Here is a 25,638-nt window from a genome sequence, read left to right as displayed (position 1 = left end):
TACAATAGTTGCCCCTCCTCTCCTCCAACTAAGCAGTGAGGTTGTCACCTCTTTGAGAAACCCCCTTAACCCCCCAACACGGTTAGGGGCCCCCCTGTGTGTTGCCACAGTGAATTCTAGTCTCTCAGACACTTCCTGTCACTGTCCCCAGCCGCTTCTCCCACCTCAACAGGTACATCCCCCACAGGGCAGGAAGACCAAGGCACCCCCACGAGGAGAGGCAGGTTTGCCTGCCTGGGAGCTCATGAGATGGTGCAGGGACACAGACGGTGGAGGGCCCAGAGCTGGAGCCCATCTGGGCTCAGGTCTAGGCTGTTGCCTCAATGCCTTCGTCTCACGGTAGAGACACCACCATGAGGATCAAGGAGTACAAGCCTCACACAGTGCCCAGCACCTAAGCCCACAAACACTAGCCCTTATCTGGATGGCGGCTGTTGCTTTTACTCAGCTGAGCAAGGCTGTCCCTAAGTGTTAAAGCCTAGAAAAGCAACAGGGGAATTCCATCGGGAAAGCTGCCACACGGGTTCAAACACACCTACCTGAGGTAAGGTTCTCAGAAAAATCTAGTATGACTATGGATGACTGATAGTCCACACGCAGATTAACACATCTGAATCAATAGTTATGTCCAAAGTTTAGCCAAGTGCCCTGGAAGGACACCTCTCCCACTGTGCATGGTGGGGTGAGGACACTGCGGAGCAATCTGTGCACTGGGGCCCATCAGGAGCTTCCCTGGCAAAGGCTAGTTCATGCTCACTCAAGCTGCACTTCTCTCCAGGCAAAGGGCCTCACCAACAACCCCAGCCGCCCCATACTGCTGGGAGCAGATGTAGCAAAAAACCTTATCTTTTTAGGTAAAGAATTTGCTTTGGGGGTGGTGGAGGGAGTTCCTGCCCTGGCCTGACTTCAGAAACCAGTTTTGAAAGAGAAGAGCACCCGCAGGAGTACCTGAGGGCAGTGGTAAGCCCTGCCACGCTTGTGGTTTGATCTTTGCTCCACACTGAAGAGATCCTGGTCTTTTCACCCTGCGTCACCTCTATCTAAAATGCAGCAGGTCTGTTGGCCACTGAGGACACCGCGCTTCTAACAAGCAATTCCCACAACGGACTTAGGAGCTCTGGTGGCTAATGAGTAACCCAGACCAGCCCACAGCCACTGCCCAAAAACAAGCTACAATCTGGGCCCAGTAAGTAGCAAAGAATGCACCCTGGGGACAGGCTTTGAAAAAGCTCTTGGATTTTTAGAATTAGCGCCTCTGGTCATCTTCTAGAATAACATGCTGGTTAATGATTTCTTCTTGTTTGCAAGCCGAACTAATCAACTGACAGTATTAGTGTTCTGGGAAGAGCCTAAATTCAGAAAGAAAGAGTACAGGAGCCTATCACAGCTTATTATAAAAATACCAAACCGCCAAAATCCTAAGGTAATAAATCTGAAATTTACAAATTTTACAAGAGCCTATTTTTGAAGGAAGGTATCATTCCTCAACACTGTACTGAAGGTGGTCAGGACAGAGGTCAACAGAGCAAACTCTGCAACCCAGCCTGGACTGGAATGCCATTCCCTGTCTTACTGGTGACGTGACCCTGGGCCATCAACTTAACCTCTCTCCATCTCACCTTCTCCTTCATCAAACGGGAGTACCACCCATCAAAAGGCTGCGATGAGGACCTGGTAAGACAACAATGAAAGCACACATGAAGCACGGTCTGACCCCAGGAGGCTGTCATGATCACCACCAGGGATATTCCCTACATTTTCTCTTTATTAATGCACAGGAAGGAGGGGCCTCAGAACAGAAATCCTCAACCACAACAAACTGGAATAAAAGATTTCAAAGATTACTACAAGTTGTTACACCACGGAAGATAAAGCCGCATTTGAGTCTGACAAATGTTAACTGTATTATATCTTTTTTAACAGCTTTATTGAGATCTGGTGCACATATCATACAATTCACTCATTTAAAGCATATAATTCAATGGCTTTTAGTATATTCAGAGTTGTGCATCCATCACCACAATCTAATTTTACAAAATCTTCATCTCCCCAAAAAGAAACCCCATACCTATTAGCAGTCATTCACCAACCCCTCCCTCCTCCAGCCCCCGGCAACAACTAATCTACTTTCTATCTCTATAGATTTGCCTCTTCTAAACATTTCATGTAAACAGAATCATACATTGTGTGGTATTTGTGACTGGCTCCTTTCACTCAGCATAATGTTTTCAAGTAGCATGAATCAGTACTTCATCTCCTGTTATTGCAGAATAATACTGCATTATATGGATATACCACATCTTGTTAACCATTCATCATTTGATGGATATTTGGGTTGTTTCCACTTTTTGGCTATTAGAGATAATGTTGGTATGAACATTTATGTACAAGTTTTCGTGTGAACATCAGTTTTCATTTCTCTTGGGTGGACACAGAGTGAACTTGCTGGGCCATATGATAATTCTATGTTGAACATCTTGAGAAAGTGACAAGATGTCTTCCCAAAGGGCAGTACCATTTTACATCACCACCAGAAAAGAATGAGGGTTCCAATTTCTACACAATTTTGTCAACACTTACTATTGTCCTTCTCCTTTGTTATAGCCATCTAGTGAGTATCAAAAGGTATCTCATTGTGGTTTTGATTTGCATTTGCCTAATGGCTTTTAATGTGCTTATTGGACATTGATATACCTACTTTGGAGAAATGTATATTCAAATACTTTATCTGTTTTTAGTTGGGTTATTCATCTTAGATATTCTGGATGCAAGCCTTTTATCAGGTACATGATTTTCAAGTATTTTCTCTCCTTCTTGGGTTGTCTTTTCACTCTCTTGATAGTATTTTGCAGCATAAAAGTTTTTAATTTTGATGAAGTCCAATTAATTTTTTATCTCTATTTATACTTTTGTTGTATATCTAAGAAACCATTTCCCAAGGTCACAAAGATTTACTCCTACGTTTTCTTGTAAGATTTTTATAGCTTCAGCTTTTGCATTTAGGTTTATGATCCACGACTTCTTTTCCCCTACTGAATTGTCTTGGCACTCTTGTCAAAAATCAACTGGCCAAAAACGTAAAGGTTTATTTCTGTGCTCTCAATATTATTCCATTGATCTATATACCAGAACAACACGGTCTTGATCACTTTGTGTTAAGCTCTGGAATAGGGAAGTGAATCCTCCAACTTTGTTCTACTTTTTCAAGACTATTTTGACTACTCTGGGTCCCTTACCTTTCTATATGAATTTTAAGATCACCTTGTCTCAAGGTTTGTCAGTTTTGTCGATCTTTTCAAGGAACCAATCTTTGATCTAATCTTTGTTACTTCCTTTTTTTCTGAATGCTTTGGGTTTTGTTTGCTCTTCGTTTTCTGGTTTCTTAAGGCGGATTATTAGGTTAATGATTAGAGATCTTTTTTAATGTAGGTATTTCCAGCTATAAATTTCCACCAAGCACTGCTTTCACTGCATCCCCATAAGTTTAGGTATGCGGTGTTCTTATTTTCATTTATCTCAAATATTTATTCTCCCTTGTTTTCTTCATTGACACACTGGTTATTTAGAAGTATGTTTAATTTCCACATATTTATGAATTTCCCAAATTTCCTGTTACTGATTTCTAATTTCTCCATTGTGGTTGGAGAATATACTTTGTAGATTTCAACCCTTTTAAATTTATTGAAGCTTTTTTCATGACGTAATATATGGTCTTCTCTGAATAACGTTTCATGTGCACTTGAGAACAATGTATGTATTCTGCTGTTGTTGGCTGGAGTAGTCTATGGATGTCTACTAGGTCTCGTTGGTTTATAGAGCTGTTCTAGTCTTCTGTTCATTGATGATCCTCTGTCTAGTTGTATCTATTCCTGAAAGTAGGGTATTGAAGTGTCCAACTATTATTGTTACATTATCTATTTCTCTCTTCAATTCTTCATGTATTTTGCTTCATGCATTTGGGGCTCTGTTATTAGAAACAGATCTATTTATAATTGATGTATCTTCTTGAGAGATTTACCCTTTATCATTATAAAATGTTCTTCTATGTCTCCAGTAATAATTTTTGTCTTAAAATCTATTTTGTCTGATATTACTATAGCCACTCCAGCTCTCTTCTGGTTACTATTTGTAGGCATATTATTTTCTCCCTTTCATCTGTATCTTTTAATCTACAGTGTCTCCTGAAGGCAGTACATAGTTGGATCATGTTTTTTTTAATCCACTCTACCAATCTCTGCTTTTTAATTCAAGTGTTTAATCCATTTACACTTAAGATAATTACTGATAACATAGGATTTACATCTGCCATTTTGCTATATTTCTTCTGTGTCTTATATCTTTGTTCCTGTATTCTTCCATCACTGTTTTCTGATGTGTTAAATAGATATTTTTTAGTGCACCATTTTAAACTCCTTGTTTATTTTACTACTTTTTTTAGTTACTTTCTTAGTAGTTGCCTGAGGATTATAATTAACACTTTAACTTAAAACAACCTAGTTTGGGTTAATACAAACTTAATTTTAATAGTATAGAGAAATATTGCTCCAATATAGCTCTGTTCCCCCCCTTTGCATTATTATTGTCATACAAATTATATCTTCACACATTATGAGCCCATCAGTACAGTTTTATTTAAACTGTATTAAAATCAATTAAAATTGTTTTATGTATATGATTTTTAAATCAAATAGAAAACAAAAAGTTACAAAAACATTCTTATCCTGTCTTTTATATTTATCTATGTAGCTGTCTTTACCACTGCTCTTTATTTCTACATGTATTCTTCCATCTAGTGTCCTCTCATTTTAGCCTGAAGGACTCCCTTTAGTATTTACTGTAGAGCAGGTCAGCTGTCAACAAATTCCCTCATTCTTGTTTATTTAGCAATATCTTAATTTCCCCATTTTTGAAGGATGGTTTTACTGGATACAGAATTATTGATTGACAGTCTCTTCCTTTCAGCATTTTATATATGTCAACCCACTGCCTTCTGGTCTCCATGGTTATGGATGAGAAGCCAGCTGTTAATCTTGAGGACCTCTTGAAGATGATGATGAGTCATTTTCCTCTTGCTACTTTCAAGATTATCCCTTCCTCTTTCAGCAGTTTGACTACCATGTGTCTAGGGATTGAGCTCCTTGACTTTATCCTGTTTGGAGGTATTCTTGGATGTTTACATTAATGTTTGTCACCAAATTTGGCAAATTTATATCTTCAAATATTCTTTCTGCATCTTTCTCCTTCTCCTCTCTTTATGGGACTCCAATTATGAATATATCAGTATGCCTGATGGTGTCCCACAGGTCTCTGAGGCTCTGTTCCTTTTTCTTCATCTTTTCACTTTTTATTACTCAGAATAGGTCTATATTTACCTTAATATACATCTTAATTTAATTATCTTAACAAACCTATTCTCTCTTCTTGTCAGCTCAAATCTGCTATTTAGCCCCTCTATTTATTGTATTTTCAACTCCAGAATTTCCATTCGGTTTTTATTGATATTCTCTATTTGATGAGACATCATTCTCATATTTTCCTTTAGTTCTTTTGACATGGCTTCTTTTAGTTCTTAGAACATATTTATAACAGCCAATTTAAAGTCCTCGTCTACTAAATTCAACAGCTGGACCTTTCAAGGATGGTTTCCATTGACTACTTTTTTCCTGCGTAAAGACTATATTTTCCTGTTTCTTTGTGCATCTCATAATTTCTTATTGAAAACCGGGTATTTTAGATAACGTAATGTGGCAACTCTGGAAATCAGATTTCCCCCCCTTCTCAGGTACTGTTTGCTGTTTGCTGTTACTGTTGTTGTTGTTGCTGCTACCACTGTTGTTTGCTTAGTGACTTTCCTGAACTAGTTCTTTAAAGTCTGTAATTCCCTATCATTTACAGCTACTAAAGTCTTTGCTCAGTTAGCTTAATGGTCAGTTAATGACTGGTCAGGGATTTGCTTAAATGTCTTGAACCAAAAAGTGCCAGACATTGCCAAGAAACATGTTCAATACTCCAACAGTTACAATTCTGCCTGTGCCTTCACTTCTTATTTGTAAAGGGACCCAAGATTAGCCAGAGGTGAGAGACTGAGGCCCTCTCAAGTCTTCCTTTGGCACATGCAGTCTTCTAAACGTGCAGCCTTCTAAATCCACAGGACTCCATCAGACCTTTCAAAGCCCCCTAACGGCACGTCATTCTTCACACCTTCCTTTTAAGATTTTGGCCAGACTCCCATTTGCCCCCAACTCTGATACTAAACAATTGCCACTGATTGTTTTCCACAAACACACTAAGGACAGAGCTTTTCCCACTAAGCAAGGTCAAATAACAATAAGCTCTGCAAATGAGGTTTTTCCAGAAAGCTGCAAGACAGGTCAAATAGTAATAATAGTCTGAGAATGGGACTTTTAGGAAGGCTCCAAATCTGATCTGTCCCCTCCAACGGCTGCAAGGCTGCTGATTTTCATAGCTATCTGGCTGTGAGGATGACGATTTTCAATGCTACAATCATGGGAGAAGAGAATGAGAGTAGGTCAAGTTAGAGGTCTAGCAGTTTCTCCTGAATAAATCCTCCTTGTTTCAGCCTTTGGTTCAATTCCAGAGTTCTGACAAAGTTGATTTGGACCATTTTTACCAGTGTTTTCATTGCTTTTATGGAGGAGTAGATTTACAGACGTCCTCTCTCCACCATTCTACCTAAACGGCATTTCTGCTATAGATTCAAAGCCACTATGAATAAAGAGTACTTCACTATTCATGCCTCCTGTCAATTTTGATTTCTAAATCTCCAAAATCCACCCCTACCTTTCCATTCCTATTGCCTTGATTTAGACCCTCACCATCTCCTCTGGACCAGAGCAATCAATTTTTTCCTAACTGGCTTTCCTGCCTCCAAGCCTAGTCTAAAATCCATCCTCATTCAAAATGACTATTATACTAATAAAAAATAAATTGCACGATGTCACTTTCCTGCTTAAAATATGTTAATGGTTGGGGGCTGGCCCCGTGGCCGAGTGGTTAAGTTCGCGCGCTCCGCTGCAGGCGGCCCAGTGTTTCGTTGGTTCGAATCCTGGGCGCGGACATGGCACTGCTCATCAAACCACGCTGAGGCAGCGTCCCACATGCCACAACTAGAAGGACCTACAACTAGGAATATACAACTATGTACTAGGGGGCTTTGGGGAGAAAAAGGAAAAAATAAAATCTTTAAAAAAAAATATGTTAATGGTCCACATCCTAGAGAGGAGATTCCCCATAATCTGGTTTTGGCCTGCCTTTCCTACCTTGGTCTCCTGCCACATCCCATTACCTACAAGGCACTACTCGTACTAGGAACTACCCACAACTCCTTGAGGGTATCCTGCTGCCACTCACACCTGTCTGCAGTGTGACGCATTGTGTTCCTCCCTTTCCTGGATCATGCCCCTACACCCTGTCAGCTTAGCAAGACCTGACCCAAGCATTACTCCTGTATTATCATACCTGACCACCCTCTCCTAAGCTGATAGTCACTCACTTTCACTATTCATCTCACACCACTTACCATGCTGCATTACAAGGGCTTGAGCTATTCCAAGGATAGGAACCATGAGTCATTACCCTTCGTGTTTCATATGCCAAAAAAAAAGCCACAGTCTTTATAATGTTCGACACAAGGTCCTACACCACCTGTCCCCCCACCTCCATTACCCCTCTGACCTAACCTCCTACTATCTTCCTGTTGGCTCACTCTATTTCAGCCCCACAGGCCTCCTGCTGTTTCCTCTATATACTGGCTATCTTCCCTCATGAAGGCCTTTGTACTTGATGTTCCTTCTGTCCAAGATGTCTTCCCCCTAACTTCGTGGCCCAGTGCCTTCAAGTCTTTGCTCAAATCTTACCTTCACAGTGAGACCAATCCTGGTGACCCTATTTGAAGTTGAAAACCCACAACCCCATATTTCTCATCACCTTCTCTCCTTAATTTTTCTCTATTGTACTTACTGTCTTCTAATATACAACATCATTTTCTTCATTATGTTCTTTCTCCAACCACAAGAATATAAGCTCCATGTGAGCAGTAAGTTTTGTCTATTTTCATTGCTATAGTCTCAGAACCCAGGACACTGCCTGGTATTTAGTAGGTGCCCAAAAGACATTTGGTGAACAATCAGTGCCCAGCATACAGCATCTGTAAGAGCAAATGCATCTGAGTACTTACAACGTGCTAAAAACTGTTCCAAGAGCTTTTAAGAAATTGAGCTAGAAAACAACTAACACTTATTGAGCCCTGGAATCGCCACCAATGCAGGTGATGTTTTTATCTCCAACAGAAAACTCTCCTTCAAAGTCCTCCCTCTTACTCACATCCATCCTATCAGTGAATCTTGTCCATTTTTCCTCCAAAGGAATGCTCTATTCTCACCATCTCCATTGCCACCAACGTCTCTTGTTTGGACTATAACAACTTTCACTTTCCACAACTGGGCTCCTCCAACCTATTTTCCACAGAGAAGCCTTTTAAATATAATTAGAGCTGTCATTCATTTGATTTTCCTCAGCAGCTTCCTATATGACACCTAAAAGAAACTCAGACTCATTGCCAGGGCCTTCAAGGCCCAGCACATTCTAGCCTCCACCCAGCAATCTGCCTTCACTTCTGCCTCTCTCCCTCCCATTCACTACACTCAGCTGAGCTGGTCTTTCAAGTTCTGAAGGAGAACTAGTTCTTTATGCCCCCCCTGCCCCCAGCCCTTCTCCTCTCAGCAGGCTGGTCCCAGACAGCTTCAGGATCCAGCTCACAAGTCTACTCCTTCAGAGAGGCCTTCTATGAACACCCTACCTCAGGCAGTCCCCCTTTCAGCCTCTACCATGATGAAGTATAGGGTAAAAAATATTTCTATTTTTAAAAGTTTAAGTTCAGGGTTTAAAGTAACTCTTCGGAAAATTTAGGTATCCAAACTCCCCTGGATTGACTCACCATTACCATTAATAGAATTTACTGACAATCACAAAGCGAAATTTCCATTTACTATCTTCCATTACCAGCAAGAAACTGCCTCATCAACACAGATCATGTCACTGAAACAATCCTATCAGATACCTATCTCCCTTGCTTTGATTTCTGTGTTTCAGAGCACTGCAAACTAAACCTGTAAGAAGTGGGGACGCAAAAATATATACTGTATTGTTCTGTTTAATGGAAAACAAGGTCTTCCCTGCTTGCTTGCTTCAGGTAAAAACCAGAATAAATGCCACAGAGTCACGGTTCTTTTTAAAATTCCACTTAGAAATACATGCCAAACAAGCTTTATAGTAAGAGCCACCTGCCCAAATTAGATTTAATAATAAAAGGTATTTTTAAGAATTAAAAAATAGGGGCCGGCCCCGTGGCCAAGTGGTTAAGTTTGCACGCTCCGCTGCAGGCGGCCCAGTGTTTCGTTGGTTCGAATCCTGGGCGCGGACATGGCACTGCTCATCAAACCACGCTGAGGCAGCAACCCACATGCCACAACTAGAAGGACCCACAACGAAGAATATACAACTATGTACCAGGGGGCTTTGGGGAGAAAAAGGAAAAAATAAAATCTTAAAAAAATAAAAATAAAAATAAATAAAAAAAATAAAAGCACTAAAAGTCAAATTATTCTTTCCCAAAGCTTTCTCTCAAGGAGTGATTAATCCAAGTATAAATAATGGCCATAAAGGCCATGAAGGTCCCTGTGGATGTATAATATATAAAACTAGTCAAAAACGTACTTAAAAGGAGAAGACTGTATGACAAGAGCAGTCACCCCAATTTTGGACCCTTGCAAGAGATGGTCAAGTGGTAACTGACTCAGCCTAACAGAGCAAGCTGGAACCCAGCTGCCCGCAGGACGGAAGACCAGTTAAAGTGAACCTTCTCACAGAGAACCAGAAAAGGCTCAGGAATTGAAGGTGCCAGGTGCTTCAGGAGGCAGACATCAGGAGCATGGGCTGGAAGTCCATATAAGGAGCAGCAGACTCCGTCCACCAGACCCTGCAGCCAGGCAATCCCAGCAGAAGACAAGAGAATTCCCCTCTGGAAATGCAGGAACACAGAAGCTGCAGGCCTGGTGACACCCTGAGTGGCAGGGTGAGGTGCCATCCTAAGAAAAGCACAACTGGGGCCGGCCCCGTGGCCGAGTGGTTAAGTTCACATGCTCCGCTTCGGTAGCCCAGGGTTTCACCAGTTCAAATCCTGGGCATGGACACGGCACCACTCATTGGGCCATGCTGAGGTGATGTCCCACATGCCACAACTAAAAAGACCCACAACTAAAATACGCAACTATGTACTGGGGGGATTTGGGAAGGAAAAGCAGGAAAAAAAAAGAAGAAGATTGGCAACAGTTGTTAGCTCAGGTGCCAATTTTAAAAAAAAAAAGTCACAACTGAGTGACAGATTCACTAAATGCGGAGACACTACCTCCCAGAATAACGGCAGCCAGGCTTACAATGCCCACTCACCCCACCAAACAAGAGAGGAGTCTGAAGAGTTATTCAGAGGAAGACTGAAAGGATGACTGACATGTATGCACCCCAAACGAAAGAGAGATCCCTCATCTGTCACCGTGCAGTGGGGCCTCCTGCCCATGCTGGCTGATGCTGGTACGTGTGAGTGGACAGATAACGACCACCAGGCATCCAGGAAGGTCTCACAGCATGAGACAGAGACCAAAACAAACCTACAGAAAATGAATTCAGAGCAAAGAGGCTATGCCGAGAAGGAAACTCCAAAACAATGAATAGTTTTACATAGATAAGAGAAAATACAGCTTTAAGAACCAGATGTCACCAAAACAGGAACACTCAGACAATAAGAAAGCCCTCAAATTATAAAAGTGATAGCAGAAATAAAAAATTCTAAAGAAGGGCTAGAGGGCAAAGATGAGAGTCTCAGAAAACAGAACATCACAAGGACTAAGAAATGAAAGATGAGTGATAGAAAGCCAAGAAAATGTAAGCCAGGAGGTCCAAATTTCAGCTATTATTAGAGGATTACTGAAAAAAGGAGAAAGTGAAAGGAAATTATCAAAGAAACAAAACAAGAACATTTCCCCCAAACCCAAAGGACATGAGTTTCCACGCTGAACAATGTCATGAACCACCACACCTGGGTACAGCATCTTAAAATTTCAGACCACTGGAAACCAAGAGCAGAGCCATGCCTTCAAAATTGAGGAAAAGTTATTTCCAGTCTAAATTCTACCCAAGCCAAATTCTGAATTAAGGATGATAATAAAAAACACACTTTTTTTCAAAACTGCGAAATCTCAGAAACAATTTTACCTCCTACATGCTCTTCCTCAGGTGCACAAAAGACATGCACCACCAAACTGAGTGCAAATGCACACAAGCCTAGAGGAGAGAGACGCAGACTCCAAAGAACAGAGGTCCAGCCAGAGAGAAGCCCTAGGCTTCTAGGGTGAAGAGAAGTCACAGAGGGCAGCATGAGCAATGACCTGACAGCAGAACTGACCACTCCAGGAAGGACATTCCCAACAGGGAAAGGAGAGGCTGAGAGGCTACCTGCTGCATCTGACCACGTGAAGGGGGGTCTTACAGTCACATCCAAACCTGGGGCTGAAGAGCAACAGATGCATTAAAAAGTAAGCAAAGTCAAAGACAACAGTTCTTTCTCCAAAGAAATTAAAAGTTGAACCATATTCTCAGCTGAGAAGAATACTTTTAGACGTTAAATGCTATACATCAATTAGATATAACATTGTGACACACTAGAGAATGGAAGAAGGAAAGCTTGGGTAAGTTAAATCCTCATCTTCCATAGTAAAAAGTCAACAAATAATGACTAAATGGGAAAGGACACGCATAAATGGTATAAATATGTAATTTAGAATTAATAAGTAATCATATTTTTTAAAGTAAATATGAGAAGAAATGGCTATAAAATGAAAATAATTGACTCTCAAGTTTAGGAAGTGGGGTGAGGCTGGGGTCAAGTGTTTTATATTTAATTTCTTAAGTTACATTCCTGACTTAGTGCTGTGAGTTTGTGACTAAGATGAAGTGTGCACAGTTACTTTTGATGCTTTCCTTCCCTTTACCTTTTAAGCTATAATTATTTGCTACCCTGTTCTGAAAGAGAGCTGTAGTTTTCTGATTTTGTCTATTTATCTCCTTGCTCAAAGCTTTGTAGACCTCTGCCTTTCTGTGTCAGGTATGAGGGCTTCATCATTTCTTGTAGGGGAGGTCTAGTGGCAATGAACTCCCTCAGCTTTTGTTTATCTGGGAAACCTTTTATTTCTCCATTGTATCTGAAGGATAGTTTCATTGGATAGCGTATTCTCAGCTGATAATTTCTGTCTTTCAGTATTTTAAACATATCATTCCATTCTCTCCTAGCCTGTAAGGTTTCTGCTGAGAAATCTGCTGAAAGCTTCATAGGGCTTCCTTTGTAGGTTATTTTCTTCTGCTTTGCTGCCCTTAACGTTTTTTTTTTTTTTTTTTTTTTTTGTCATTGATTTTGGCCAGTTTTACTTTTATATGCCTTGAAGAAGGTCTTTTAGCACTGATGTAATTAGGAGTTCCATTGACTTCATGTATTTGTAAGTCCAGTTCCTTCCCCAGGTTTGGGAAGTTCTCAGCTATTATTTCTTTGGACAGCTCTCTGCTCCTTTCTCCCTCTGTGCTCCCTCAGGAATACCTATAATCCTTGTGTTGCTTTTCCTAATTGAGTCAGATATTTCTCAAAGAATTCCTTCATTTTTAAAAAATCTTAGTTCTCTTTCCTCCTCCCCCTAAAGCATTTCTTGTATTTCTATCCTCTAAATCACTAATTCTGTCCTCCATAATGTCAGCTCTATTTTTTAAGGATTCTAGACTATTTTTTATCTCATTAATTGTGTTCTTCATATCTAGATTTTCTTCCTGTTTTTTTTTTATAGTTTCAATCTCTTGGTGAAGTATTCCTTCTCATTAATTTTATTCCTGAGCTCACTGAATTCCTTCTGAGTTTCCTTGTAATTCAGTTTCTTTATGACAGCTATTCTGAATCCTCTGTCATTCAGGTTGTAAATTTCTGTGACTTCAGGGTTGGTTTCTGGAGATCTGTCACTCTCCTTCTGCTATGAATTGCTGCTGTAGGCTTTCATGGTGTTTGACGAACTGCTCTTCTGCCAGCATGTTTGTGGCAGTATTAAGTTGCAGATTCCACCTGCTACCACTATCTCCACCACTTCCCGGGGAGCCAGTTCATCCACCTTCAGGTGGATAGCTGCATGGGTCTCCCAGGCGTCCTGCTGTGCTGTGTGGGTATCCTCCACTGGTCAATGAATGTCAATTTAATTGCAGTTCAAAGGGGGAAAGACAAAGGGAAGAGCTCGCTACCCCATGTTGCTGACATCCCGTCTGCCACCCCAAAATCTGTCTCTCTGCCTTGCCTTGATTATTTTTAAGAATAAAAGACTTGAAAGAAACTTTGACCTTCCCCCCTAACTGCCTAAAAAAACATTTTAAATAAAGCCCTGTCCCCAGGACAGGCCATCAGCATAGATAACTCTGGGTATCTGGTAGACTGGGAGGATCCTTGCTAAGCCCACTATTATCAAAGTTCTATTTATCAAACATTTGCTTTTCCACTTCCATGAACTGCCTTCCTCCCCTTTGAAGCCCGAAACCACCACCCCCAACATCCTCCTCCATCTTTAGCTGAAGATGGTATTTAAGATGGGAGCCTCTGCCATTTTGGTAAGTTGCTCAGTTTTCCAGGGTTTCTCCCATGTATACATGTTATAAAGCTTTGTTTGATTTTCTCCTGTTATTCTGTCTCATGTGAATTTAATTCATAGCCCAGCCAGAAGGACCTAGAGTGGGTAGAGGAAATGTCTTCCTCCCCTACAGATGTAACTCAGGAAATACCAGATGGAAGAGGTGCAAAGGGCAAGGTATGGGGAAAGGATGCAGAGCTTCCATGCCCTCTCCAGGCAAGCCACTCCCCCCAAATCTCCATGTGTTCACCAATCCAGAATGCTACACTCTTGACATTAATTTTTTTTTATTTTTCTAAAACATTCAATTAAAGACAAGACTAGACATGAAAATAACAACAAATACATTGGGAAGATCTGCCCAATTACTGACTATAACACCACCCCTCTCCCCACCATGCTAGGAGCACCACCCTTGATAATGAATGTCTGTGCACATGACCACCCCACCTAACGGCCCTGACCTTGGCTCCTCAGATGATCTAGTCCCCACTACAGCAGTCACTCTAACAGTCACCCTCTCCATGCCTCACTGCAGGCATCCCAACAGCCCCAACCTTTCAGCTCTCTCAATCAGGTAAACAAACTCTGAACACCACTGGCACCCTCTAGGACCAAGGATCTACTCTCTCTCTCTCTCCCCCTCTCCTTGTCCTCGCCCCCTCTTAGCCAGCTTCAACTCTATCACATAAACCAAGCTCTGACCCTCCTTCTCCATCTGTGCAGTTGCTTGGCAAAACCCCTCCTTGCTGAATCCAATTCTTGGCCAACTGGCACCTAAGCCTGGAGACCTGAGCACACCTGGTAAAACCATATGCCCAGTTGCTGGGATGGCCCCACATGTGAAGGCCAGGGAGGCCCTTCCAGTTCTTCTAAACAGCCATCTCACAGCTTCTCCTCCACCTCCAATGCCTCCTCCCTCCCCTCACTGGTAGCTGGAGAGCCTGCCCCCTCCTCTAGGAGCCACTCAGGCAATCACCAGCCCCACCTCCACCTGCACCTCTGCTTCTCTCCACTCCTCCACCTTCTCTCTAGCCCTTCTTTATCTTTCCCATCAGCCTACAAACATCTGCTACCTCCCACCCTCCCAGGAGTCCTCACCTTTCTCACCTGGCTCAGAGCCTCCAAACTGGTCTGCCTGCTTCCCCTCCCCTCCTCTTCTCAACACAGCAGTTGGAGTAATTCTCCCCAAAGGTAAATCCCTCCTCTGCTCACCCTCCCCTGGCTCCTCATTTTCACACAGGATGAAGTCAGTTCTCATAACTGGCCCACAAGATCCCAGCCATCTACCCCTCCCCCTCCACCCAGCGCTGATGCCCCAGGCTCTCTCCCCAACTCCTACTCCAGCCACACTGGCCTCCCTTCCCATCCACCAGCACTCCAGGGCACGCCTGACCCCTAGCTGCACTATCTAAATTGTAACTCCCTTTTCCTGATTTATTTTCCCCTTAATATAATATGTAACACACTATATATTATACTTATTTTCTGTCTACCTCACTACGTAAGCTACATGAGGGTACTCTTGTCTGTTGTGCTCACTGTGCAAAATAGGCACTCAGTAAATTTGTTAAACAAATGGATTAACCTTAACAAAAGGTTCCTTCCTGACCTCACTGTGATACCAGAATGCCCCTCCAAAGACAGCCACACCCTAATACTAGGATCCTGTGGAGTTACCTTCCCTGGCAAAAGGAACTTTGCAGATGTAATTAAGATAGGGGACCTATCCTGGGTCATGCACCTGGGCCCAATCTCATCACATGAGCCCTTAAAAGCAGAGAACTGTCCCTGCCTGGAGGCAGGATATGAGGCTGACAGAGAAGTCAGAGAGCTCTAGATCTCGAGAGGGATTCACTGGAGGGGCCTCACATGAGAAGGAATGTGGGCTGGCCCTAGGAGCTGAGACTGGCCCCAGCTATGGGCAGCAAAGACAGGGGCCTCATTCCCACACTGTAAGGACTGAGTGGAAGCAGCTCCACCCCCAGAGTCTCCAGAAGGGACCATAGTTCTGCTGACACCTTGATTTCGGGCGTGTGAGACTCCAGGCAGAGCACCCTGCTGAGCCAGGCTGTGCCCGGCTTCTGACCCACAGAACATGAGATAACACAGGAGTGCTGGCTTATGCTGCTAAATTTGTGTTACTTTATTACAGCAGCGATAGAAAGCTAATATACCCTCTGCCCTCTCCATCTCATTTCTCTCCTCTTTACAGTAATACGAAGAACTATGTTTTCTTGGCTACTTATTATAAGATTTAAATGAGATCTACAGCAAATGCTGCATTAGAGAATACCCATCAAACAGACATCACCACCCAAGAGAAGAGCATCTCCTGTCCTTCTGTGAACAGCATCCATGCAAGGGACCCACATCCCCATCCTGAGGACGACAATCACAAAAAGGCCAGGCCTCGAGGACTGAACAAGTTGGCACCAACAGACCCTCAATCGCTGTCCCACCCTCCTCTTCCTCCACATTCTCAGCACTCGGGAAAGGTGGGTGTGCTACTCTGTGCAAGGACAATCAAACTGTAGTTACATAATAAGGCAACAAAAGTCCGAAACAGAGAATTGAGCAGAAGCTGCAAGCTAATTAAAAGAAGTAACTGAGATTGTGAGGAAGGAAGACTACCGTGGATGGAGGCATGTTTCCGCCGTATCCCTGGCACAATTCAGCATGAACTCGATCACAGAAGACTCCAATTCTCATAGGCACAAAGCGTTCAAAATAAGGCTCTGATCGGATTGTACTGCACATAAACAAAAAAACACGCTACAGAACTGTATTTTTCAATAGCAATAAATGCAATCCAAAAGTGTTCCAAAATACTCGGTTTCTTGCTGTATTTTTTTAATTGACTGTTTCAAAAGACTATTCAACATCAATTTATTGCCTTTTCTCAATGCTTTTTAAACTGTAATAGAAGCACAGTAACTGCTCTCTCAACCACATCACATGAAGGAAGGCTGGCCACAGAAAAAGCGAAACATAAATCCCAGCTCAGCACCACCCACCCTAAGGAGCTCCAAGTGCACTAGGTACGCTAAGTGACCAAGCCTCGTCACACCCTTGTGTTACCATCAGAAGGGATTTTAAAGCTAAGAAAAACACCTTATAATGCAAAACAAAAACCAGGCAACCCAATTTGTATTCCAGTCTCCACACTTTTAAGCAATCCTGTAGACAGACGCCAAATCCTAAGATAGGTGGGAACATCCTGGATGCAAGGAGAAGGATGAATGCAAAACTACCACAACTCTCACTGGTTTAAATTTCAGGCAAAAACGAAGAATCCAGGCTCTACAGGGCCACAATTTACCATGTGAGAAAGGAAAGGGAACAGAATCAGGATCTGACCCAAACCACTGCCCATAAGTTTTTTTTCCTAAATGAACACATCCAGCAGAGTCAGCCGCTCAACGTCCTGTTTCCTGAGGCAACAGCAGGCAACAGGAGCTTCGGGGGCCAGAACCTAGTGAAAGAAGAGGGTCTCAGCCTCGTCACAAGACTTTCCTCTCCTTCTGGGGTACAGGGCAGATGTGTGCACATCACTGCCCTTCAAATTCTGCAGCACAGACAGCAAACTCCAAGGGCCAGACCACTAGCCCCATGCCTGCATCCTGTCCACCTCCCGCCTTCCCATCTGGTGGCTCCCCAACTCCCACAGAAGTCTCTATGACCCCACTTCCCACACTCTCGTTATTAGCTGAATGCGGGCCCCGGCCTAACTCCTCCCTGCCCACAATGTTGAAGGAAAAAGCATGAAGAGTTGGCAGGAAGTGCTGTCCGAAGGCAGGCAGGGACCAGAGTGTGGCTACAAGTTTAAGCTGTATCTTATGGGCAACGGCAACACTGTGGACAAGGCTGAGGCTCGTCTCTCCCTTTCTGGCACCGTGCATCTCACCGTCCCCACACTCTTCTTGGTCCTCTTCCCAACTCTGTCTCCAGGGCACTATTTTAAAACAGGGCTGCTTCCTCCTTGCATGCTATTTATTCTGTGCATCTTGGCCAAACCCTTTCAGCCCTCTCTGTACCAAAGAGGGCAAGAGCTAATCTTATCACACAGCCTCAGCTCCCACCTCCAGTGGGAACACCCATTTGAAGCTATCCACCCTGAAATTCTTCTCACAATACAACAGCACATACTGCTTTTCATGACATTTCAACAAAGTCAACTTTCATACCAAAGTCAGGAAGATTTTGAAGACGGCAAATGCCAGATTCAGTAAATACTGTTTTGTAATCTAAATCTTAGAAATCACATGCCCTAGTGAAAATTGTTCATTTCTGTTCTGAGTATCATTCAATTTATTTTTTTTTCAACTGGGTGCAAAGTTACTTAACTTATTCCATACAGCACCGCAAGCTGACAGAAGCCATCAACTTTCTAACTCTCAAACGTGTGGTTTCAATCTCAAACCTCTGTGCTGCTTCAGTCAGGTCAGACTCTGTGCTGACCAAACTGAGGGGGCAGGTGAGGAGGGGGCCATTCCTACGTATCCTACATCCATTTCATCACACTGCATGAGGGCAGGGAGGGTGGAGGGTGCACCAGACACACTTCAACAGAAGAAGAATGCTTGACAAGGCCACAGCAGACACGAAGCATTCCAAAGTCTGAGAACCCCATTAGGGAAGGGATCCATGATGTCCTCCTATTCCCTTCATTTGTATTCAGAAGTCCTGAATACAGAAGGTGCTCAATAAAGATGAACACACTGCATTTGATTTGTCTGCAAGCTCCTTACGGGGGCAGGGACCACACGTGCCATTTCTCTGAACCCCACACAGCATTTCAAATAACAGGCCCAGACACTATCCCTTATCCAAAACCTGAGGCCCAATTTGTGCCCGAATTCCGAACTGCTCAGACTTCAGGAGGAAGGACTGTACACAGCCGTAGGTCCCCCACATCAGCGTCCTGCAGCACACACTCTTCAACACCCACACCAGGACAGAGACGCTACAGAGCCTCATGGCAGTGCAGGGTCAGCGTCTTTGCCAACCGAGTTTACCACAGACTCCAAAAAAATACTCTTAGTTTTTGGAGCCTTATAAGTTTTGAAATTTAAGCTAAGGGAGGGCAGCTTCATGCCCAAGAACCTGCAAAACAAACAGGTGGAATTCCGAGGAACTCAGAGCCCCTCCTGCTCAGGAGCTCACACCAGAGTCACTCTCTCTATTCTTATTAGTGCAAAATACCCTTTCCTTTATCACACTCAAATCTTTCCCTCTGGGCTGACTCTACTTGATTTTTTAAAAGCCAAGGAAATGCCATTTAATCCCACAAATACAGCCTTTCCAATAACTCTGCGACTACAAAATCCTGACACGTACTGGTGCCAAAAACAACAGAGTGAAAATCACTTTTTAAGAAGAAAGAGAAGTAACGTTGAGTATCTGGCATGAGAATACACTTATCACCAGGACATTCCAACTTGTCATAAAAGAAACAGAGTGATCCCCCAGCTTCAGAGGAGGCAGAAGGAAGACACGGGAAGAATACGTCAGTATTTCCTAGAAGGAGCAACCCAACATTGGCAGAAAAATCCAACCTGGACCAAACTTCCTTCTTCCTGCAGCTTGGTGGCTCGCCCCTCCTCTAACCCTCCATCACGTACTTCCTAAATCAGGTTCTAAGCAATATAAATTATGCATAAGGGTGCAAAAGAAATACGCAAGAAGAGCATTCTTTTCCAAAAAGTCAGCATTTTAAAAATCTAGAGTCAAGACTAAAATGAACCTTAAATTTTTTTGAGAATCTTTAAAGTTAAAAAATAGACTGACAAACTCTGATTCCGATCTTTATTACTACACAGGAAAATCAAGTACCAACTTTATGTTTAATTTTTATACTGAAGTTTAAGCTGAATTTAAATTTTTACATTCAGTTTCTCCTTATCCAATTTATGACTCACAACAAATGGAATTTTATGAACAAATAAAATTTTTTAATCTTTAGTCATGCTAAAATATAATTCAAAGACACGCCCAATTTCAACAAGAAGAAACCAAGTTTTGTGAGAACCACAATGAGCAGAGCACTGACAATTACTCCACAAGTTTATCAATGCGCCTGCAGAAAAACTGCATGCTTTCTCCAAGAACGTCGGAAATTTGACTTTTGCCAAAGGGCTAATTATATCTCTCCACTTAGTTCCCCTCTTTTGAGTGAGGCCTGGAAGGATTAAATAAAATACCTCCAAGCACCACGGATGTGTCTTGATGCACCTGCATAGCCCCAGTGCCCACTATGAGCACATGAAGAATAAATGGCAATTTCCTGCCCACTGGTAACATGGCTGGTCTCACAAGAATAACGACCTATTTCTTCTCTCCTTTCAGAGCAGTCCTGATTATTCTGCTGTCAGTTCTGAGTCTGACAACATTTTCAGCAGTTGTTTTATATTCTCAACAATATTCTAGCGTTGACACGTCAATGGCAGTACATAAGGACCTGTTAATTAGACTTATACATGACTCTCCTTCACTGATAACCACATGTGTAAAAGCAAACAAAAGTTCCAAAATAACCGAATAAATAGCAAATAACTATTATTTTTCCAATTTCTGCAGTTCTTTCATTTTCTTTGAATAAAATGTTTGAATATAATGTCAATAAATGTAATAGCCTAGACAGAAGTCAAGGGGATTGTGCTGAGGGGGAAACCAATCTCAACAGGTCACATACTACAGTAGTCCCCACTTGTCCACAGTTTCACTTTCCAACATTTCAGATACCTGCGGTCAATCGTGGTCCACAAACATTAAATGGGAAATTCCAGCAATAAACAATTCGTAAATTTTAAATTGCACACCCTTCTGAATCACCCTCTTGTCCAGCAGACCCATGTTGTGTACACTACCTGCCCATCAGTCACTCAGTGGCTGTCTCACTTATCAGGCTGTCATGGTATCACGGTACGCTTCTGCTCAAGTAACCCTTAGTTTACTTAATAACAGCCCCAAAGCACAAAAGTAGTGATAGCGGCAATTCAGATATGCCAAAGAGAAGCCGTAAAGTGCTTCCTTTAGGTGAAAAGGTGAAAGTTCTCCACTTAATAAGGAAAGAAAGAAAACCAGATGCTGAGGTTACTAAGATCTACAGTATCTTTTACCACAGTATGTTGTTATAATTGTTCTATTTTAATATTATTGTTGTTAATCTCTTACTGTGCCTAATTTATAAATTAAACATTATCACAGTTATATATGTATCAAAAAAACAGTGTATATATAGGGTTCGGTACTATCTGCGGTTTCAGGCATCTACGAGGGATTTTGGAATGTATCCCCCGCATAAAAGGAGGGACTACTGTATTCAATTCCATTCACACAACATCCTTGAGATGTTACGTAGATGGAGAACAGATGGAGAACAGATTAGTGGTTGGGGGAAGCAGGTTTGGCTATCCAGGGTAGCACAAGTGGGCTGGGTGATGAGGAACAGTTCTGTGTCTTGACTGAGGTGGGGGTTACACGAAGCTACACGTGATAAAAATACATAGACCTACGCACACACATCAGTGCATGTAAAACTGGTGCAGTGTGAATATGCCCAGTGGACTGTACCAATGTCAGTTTCCTGGTGTTGAAATCGTACTGTTATGCCAGATGTCCACCTTAGAGGAGGCGGGGTGAAGGCTGCTGGGACCTTCCTGTCCCTTTCTTTGCAACTTCCTATGAAACTATATTTATTTTGAAATAAAGAATTATTTTAAAACTGGGACTAAATAAAAGGATTAGAATTTTTTTATTGCCAATTAAAAAAGAGAGAAACAGTTCACTAACTCCTACACACTGAACTCACATTAGCAGAATTCAGTGGCCCCTGGGCTGAAGTTAATCAGAAAGGATCAAGTTAATTCTATGAAGCACTGAATTAGTTCACTACCTGAGCCACAAAAGCTACAGGCTTAGGCAGAAAGGCATGGCACAGGAACCTTTTCAAATCCTGGAGCATATTCACTGCTGCCTGTGCTAAGAGGAGTAACCTTCCCAGCCAGTCAGCTGGGAACGGATTCCTAATTGAAGTGCAAATAGATACAGAGCATGCTCTTAAAGGTCTTAAAGGGGAAAATTTAAGAAACTAGTTCAGAAAGGTAAACGAGAGCTGCAATTTTAGAGCTCAAACAGACTTTAGCTCAAAATCCACCCTTCTCTGTCAGTTGAGGAAACTGAGGCTCAGCGCCCAGCGGCTTCGGTCACGGAGCTGATAAGAGACTATCGGAGTCCAACCCCTTGCTGCCAGCTCAGTGGTCTCTCCAGAGCCTGGCTCCATCAGTCACCGTCACAAGAAAACAGTAAGCACACAAAATCAGGGATGGGCAGGGAAAGGGGAAGCAGGGACACCTCTCCCTGCCACATAGGGGTCAAGCTCAGACCAGCTCTGGCTGGGGTTCACTTTCCAATCCCACCTCTAGCCACCGGCCCACACTTGTTTAGCGTGTTAATTCTCTGCTGTTCCACGCACCATCTTGGTTCTCTGCCTGCAGTGCCCTTTACACAAAATCTGCCCGAGAATCATCTCCTAGGTGAAGTCTTCTCTGGCTCACTCTTCTGCTCATTCACTTGGCATGTGTCTCGTGCCAGATACTGTGTGAGCAGGGGAGGAGTGACATGCAAGACAGACGTGGTCCCCACCTTGTAGCGCTTACAGTGTAGTGGGGGCAGAGCACCACAAACTGACGACACTGCTCTGAAGAGGCAGAGTGCTGACCTACGAGAGGGGAACCAGATGGATGAGGCTGGAAAGGTGTTTCTGAGGAACAGGCCGTATTAAACAGAGACCTGGCCCCCTAAGAAGGATTAGGCATTCCTTCTTCTTATATAAGTTCCATCAGGGGAGCGATTGTCTTGTTCATTGATCTACACCAGTGACTCTCAACTGGGAGCAATTTTGCCCCACACAGCAACGTCTGGGAACACTTTTGGTTGTCATAACTGAGGCATCTAGAGGGTAGAGGCCAGGGATGCTGCTAACCACAGGACAGCTCCACACAACAAAGAACCATCAGACCCAAATGTCAGTAGTGCGGGGGTGGAGAAAATCTGACCTATACAATCAGTCAACAAGTGTCTGCGGAGTCCTCATTAAGTGGCAGGCCCTTTCCAGTCAAATGCAGACCTAGCACAGAACACAAGTCTAATATGTGGGTGATCAGTTGTCTGAGAAAATGGGTTTCAGCCTCAATGCCCTGCCCAGTGCAATTTTCTTCCAAAAGGGAAGGACAGACGTCATAGCTAATTTAAGGCCTTTGCACAAGGGGTCCCCTGAAGTAGCAGCACACACACATCTGGCTTACAAGATGCATTATGATTATAAAAATTATTGTCTTGAAAACATTACATAGTAAAGGAAGAGAAAAAAGAGAATACTGGCCTACTTGTAATAGGACTGATCTGACGGAGTCTTTCTACACTGATTTCTTGCAGAGTAAGGAAAGGACAGAGGGTCTTAACCTTCCACAGTCAGGGTTCTCCACCCCAGTCCAAGAAGGTGAGGAGTTCAAGGGAAGCCTCAGCAAATAGCATTTACCAGGAGGTGAGGTGATAGACATCAGACCTAAGGCAGGAGACATCAGAGCAAAGGATTCGGGAGATAACAAGGAAAAAATAAGACACATCAGACAGGAAACTGGCTTTGTAGGGTTTTTTTTTAAATTAAATAAAAGGGACATTCTCTGAAAACCAACAGGAGTTTTCTGCACACCAAAGCCAGATTTATTGGCGGGCCAACCGTGCACCTCCTGGCCCGCTACACCGTTTGGTGTGGATTTTTCCACTCTGGGGGGGACACGCGTGCCGTTGAGAACGCTGTCCCTGATTCCAGACGGCAGGCACGGCGCTTCCCCCGAAGCCATCCCACGCCCCACTGCCCCGGTGTCCCGATCCCCTCGGGCAATGAATGAGTCACTTTAATCAGAGCACAATAAACAGCCAGAACCCCGGTCCAGGCTGCTTGCCCGGCAGGACCCGGTTTCGCCATTCCCACTGCCCGAGTGAAAATCCACGCTGCTCCGGAGAAGCCTGGGTTAAATGCTCCATTACTAGAAAGACGGAGACTGCCCGAGATGACATCATGCTGGGGAGGGGCGTCTCCGCTGGAACCCCCTCGGCGGCACCGCCGCCCCGCGCCCCCGCCCCCACTGCATGGGCCTCAGCCCGCTCCCCGCCCGCCAGGCCCGCCCCCTGGGACCCCCGACCCGCCCCCCGCACCCCGGACCCCACAGCCCTGGCCCCCGCCCCGCGCCCGCCCGGCCCGCCAGGTCCGCACTCTGGGACCCCCACCCCGCACCCCGCTCGCCCCGCACCCCCGGCCCCCGCCTCGCACCCCGCCCGGCCCGCCAGGTTTGCACCCTGGGTCCTCCGACCCGCACCCCGACCTGCACCCTGCCCCGCCCGCCAGGTCCGCACCCGAGACCCCCGACCCACACCCAGCCAGACCCGCCAGGCCCGCACCCTGCTCGCCCCGCACCCCGCCAGGCCCGCCAGGCCCGCACCCTGGGACCCTCGACCCGCACCCCGGCCCCTGCACGCCCGGCCCCCGCCCCCCGCAGGCCGGTCCGGCGCCCCGGCCACTCACAGTTGCGGATGTCCGAGATGAAGACCGCCAGGCCCCGCATCCCGTCCCCCTTCGACACGGCCGGCATCTTGGCCCCGGGGAGCGCCTGCGCTGGCGGGCCCGGGAAGAGGAGGAGGAGGAGCGCGGAGAAGCAGCCGCCGCCCGAGGAGCCGCCTCAGCCCCAGCCGCCTCAGGCTCCCAGCGCCGCTTTCGGGGCCGCCGCCACGCGCGCGCACGTACGCACGCTCTCAGACGCACGCACGCGCACGCCGGGCCGCGCGGCGAGGAACGGCGGCCGGGGCGGGGGGCACGGGAGGCAGCGGGCGCGCGGCCGCGGCGCGGGGACGAGCACGTCGAAGGCGGGCACGTAAAGGGCTGCGGGGGGCGCCCCCTGCAGGCCGACGCTCGGGCGGGCGCGCGCTGGGGTCCGTGGGTTCGCGTCCCTCGTCGCCCCCGGCCTCTCGCCGCCCTGTCCAGCCGGGGCCCCAAGACCCTTCCCAGCCGGTGTTCTGGAGCAGCTTGCTGCGGGCATTGGGGGCCGGTCTGTGTCCGGAGCTCTGAGGGCCTGTGCACATCACCCAGCTGTCCAGAGCCACCCTTTCCTTACAGAGGGGGAGACTAAGGCCTCGAGAGAAACGACGGCCCGCCTCCACCCGGTGGCACCAGATGACCGCGGGGCCCAGTCTCTAATCCGATCCCTCAATGCCCAACCAGAGCCTTTAACCCTTGCCACCACGGGTCTCTCCCAGCCGGGTGGAGGCAGAGGACGGCCCCAGTGGGCCCACCTCACAGAGCACTGCAGGGGCCTTGGCCAGCCGGACCCCCATTGAGTCTGTCTGGAGAGCAGGTGGCCCTGCTGAGCTGAACTTTATGAAGCCTGACCGCTTTGAAGAGGAAGCTCCCTCCTCATCGGGGTTATCCGGGTCCTGTACAGAACTGGCCCAGACCCATGAGCCAGACCCCTGTTCCACCCTGGCTCACTTCCTCAGTTCCCAGTGAGAGGTCAGGCCTGGGTGGGGCCTTCCCACAGACCAGGCACCCCACCCAGGCTCTGGGCCTCTAGGACCCCCTGGGGAAACTGGAACCCGCGGAGACCCGAATCCTTAAAAGGCAGAAATTGTACCACTTTCCAAGACCTACCAAAGAGCTGGGCCAGCAGAGGGCATCCTGGAGGAGAGGAGGGGAGACCCCAGGGCCCACGTCCCCACAGCCCGGGGAGATAACCCCCCCACAGCCAGACCAGGGGACTCAGACAAGGAGACCCTGACCCACCCCTAGCAGCCGCTCACAGGACAGGGCATAGTGCTAGGAGGCTGCAGGGGCCCACGTGTGGCATGGACAGAG

At 45.2% G+C, this 25,638-nt stretch overlaps 1 protein-coding gene across 8 annotated transcripts in view; it reads right to left on the bottom strand.

The window, feature by feature from the left end:
- The window catches only part of AP2A2 (adaptor related protein complex 2 subunit alpha 2), an 89,116-nt gene extending 63,978 nt beyond the window's left edge, over positions 1 to 25,138 (bottom strand). For 2 of the 8 annotated variants that reach the window (XM_070230335.1, XM_070230338.1), the window contains exon 1: positions 949 to 1,080. Coding sequence is in view for 2 of the 8 variants with exons in the window: in XM_023654807.2 (XP_023510575.1) it covers positions 24,316 to 24,382 (67 nt within the window). In the remaining 6 variants the exon portion in view is untranslated. Of the gene's footprint in view, positions 1 to 948; positions 1,081 to 1,619; positions 1,672 to 24,315 lie in introns of those variants that run through there. The other 6 variants (XM_070230334.1, XM_070230337.1, XM_023654807.2 and 3 more) reach the window with 6 other exon arrangements.
- Positions 25,139 to 25,638: the final 500 nt, after the last annotated feature.

Source organism: Equus caballus, chromosome 12 (genome assembly GCF_041296265.1).
Source record: "Equus caballus isolate H_3958 breed thoroughbred chromosome 12, TB-T2T, whole genome shotgun sequence".
Lineage (NCBI taxonomy): Eukaryota > Metazoa > Chordata > Mammalia > Perissodactyla > Equidae > Equus > Equus caballus.
The sequence above is the reverse complement of the archived record's forward strand: the minus strand, read 5'-3'. Positions and strand labels throughout refer to the sequence as shown.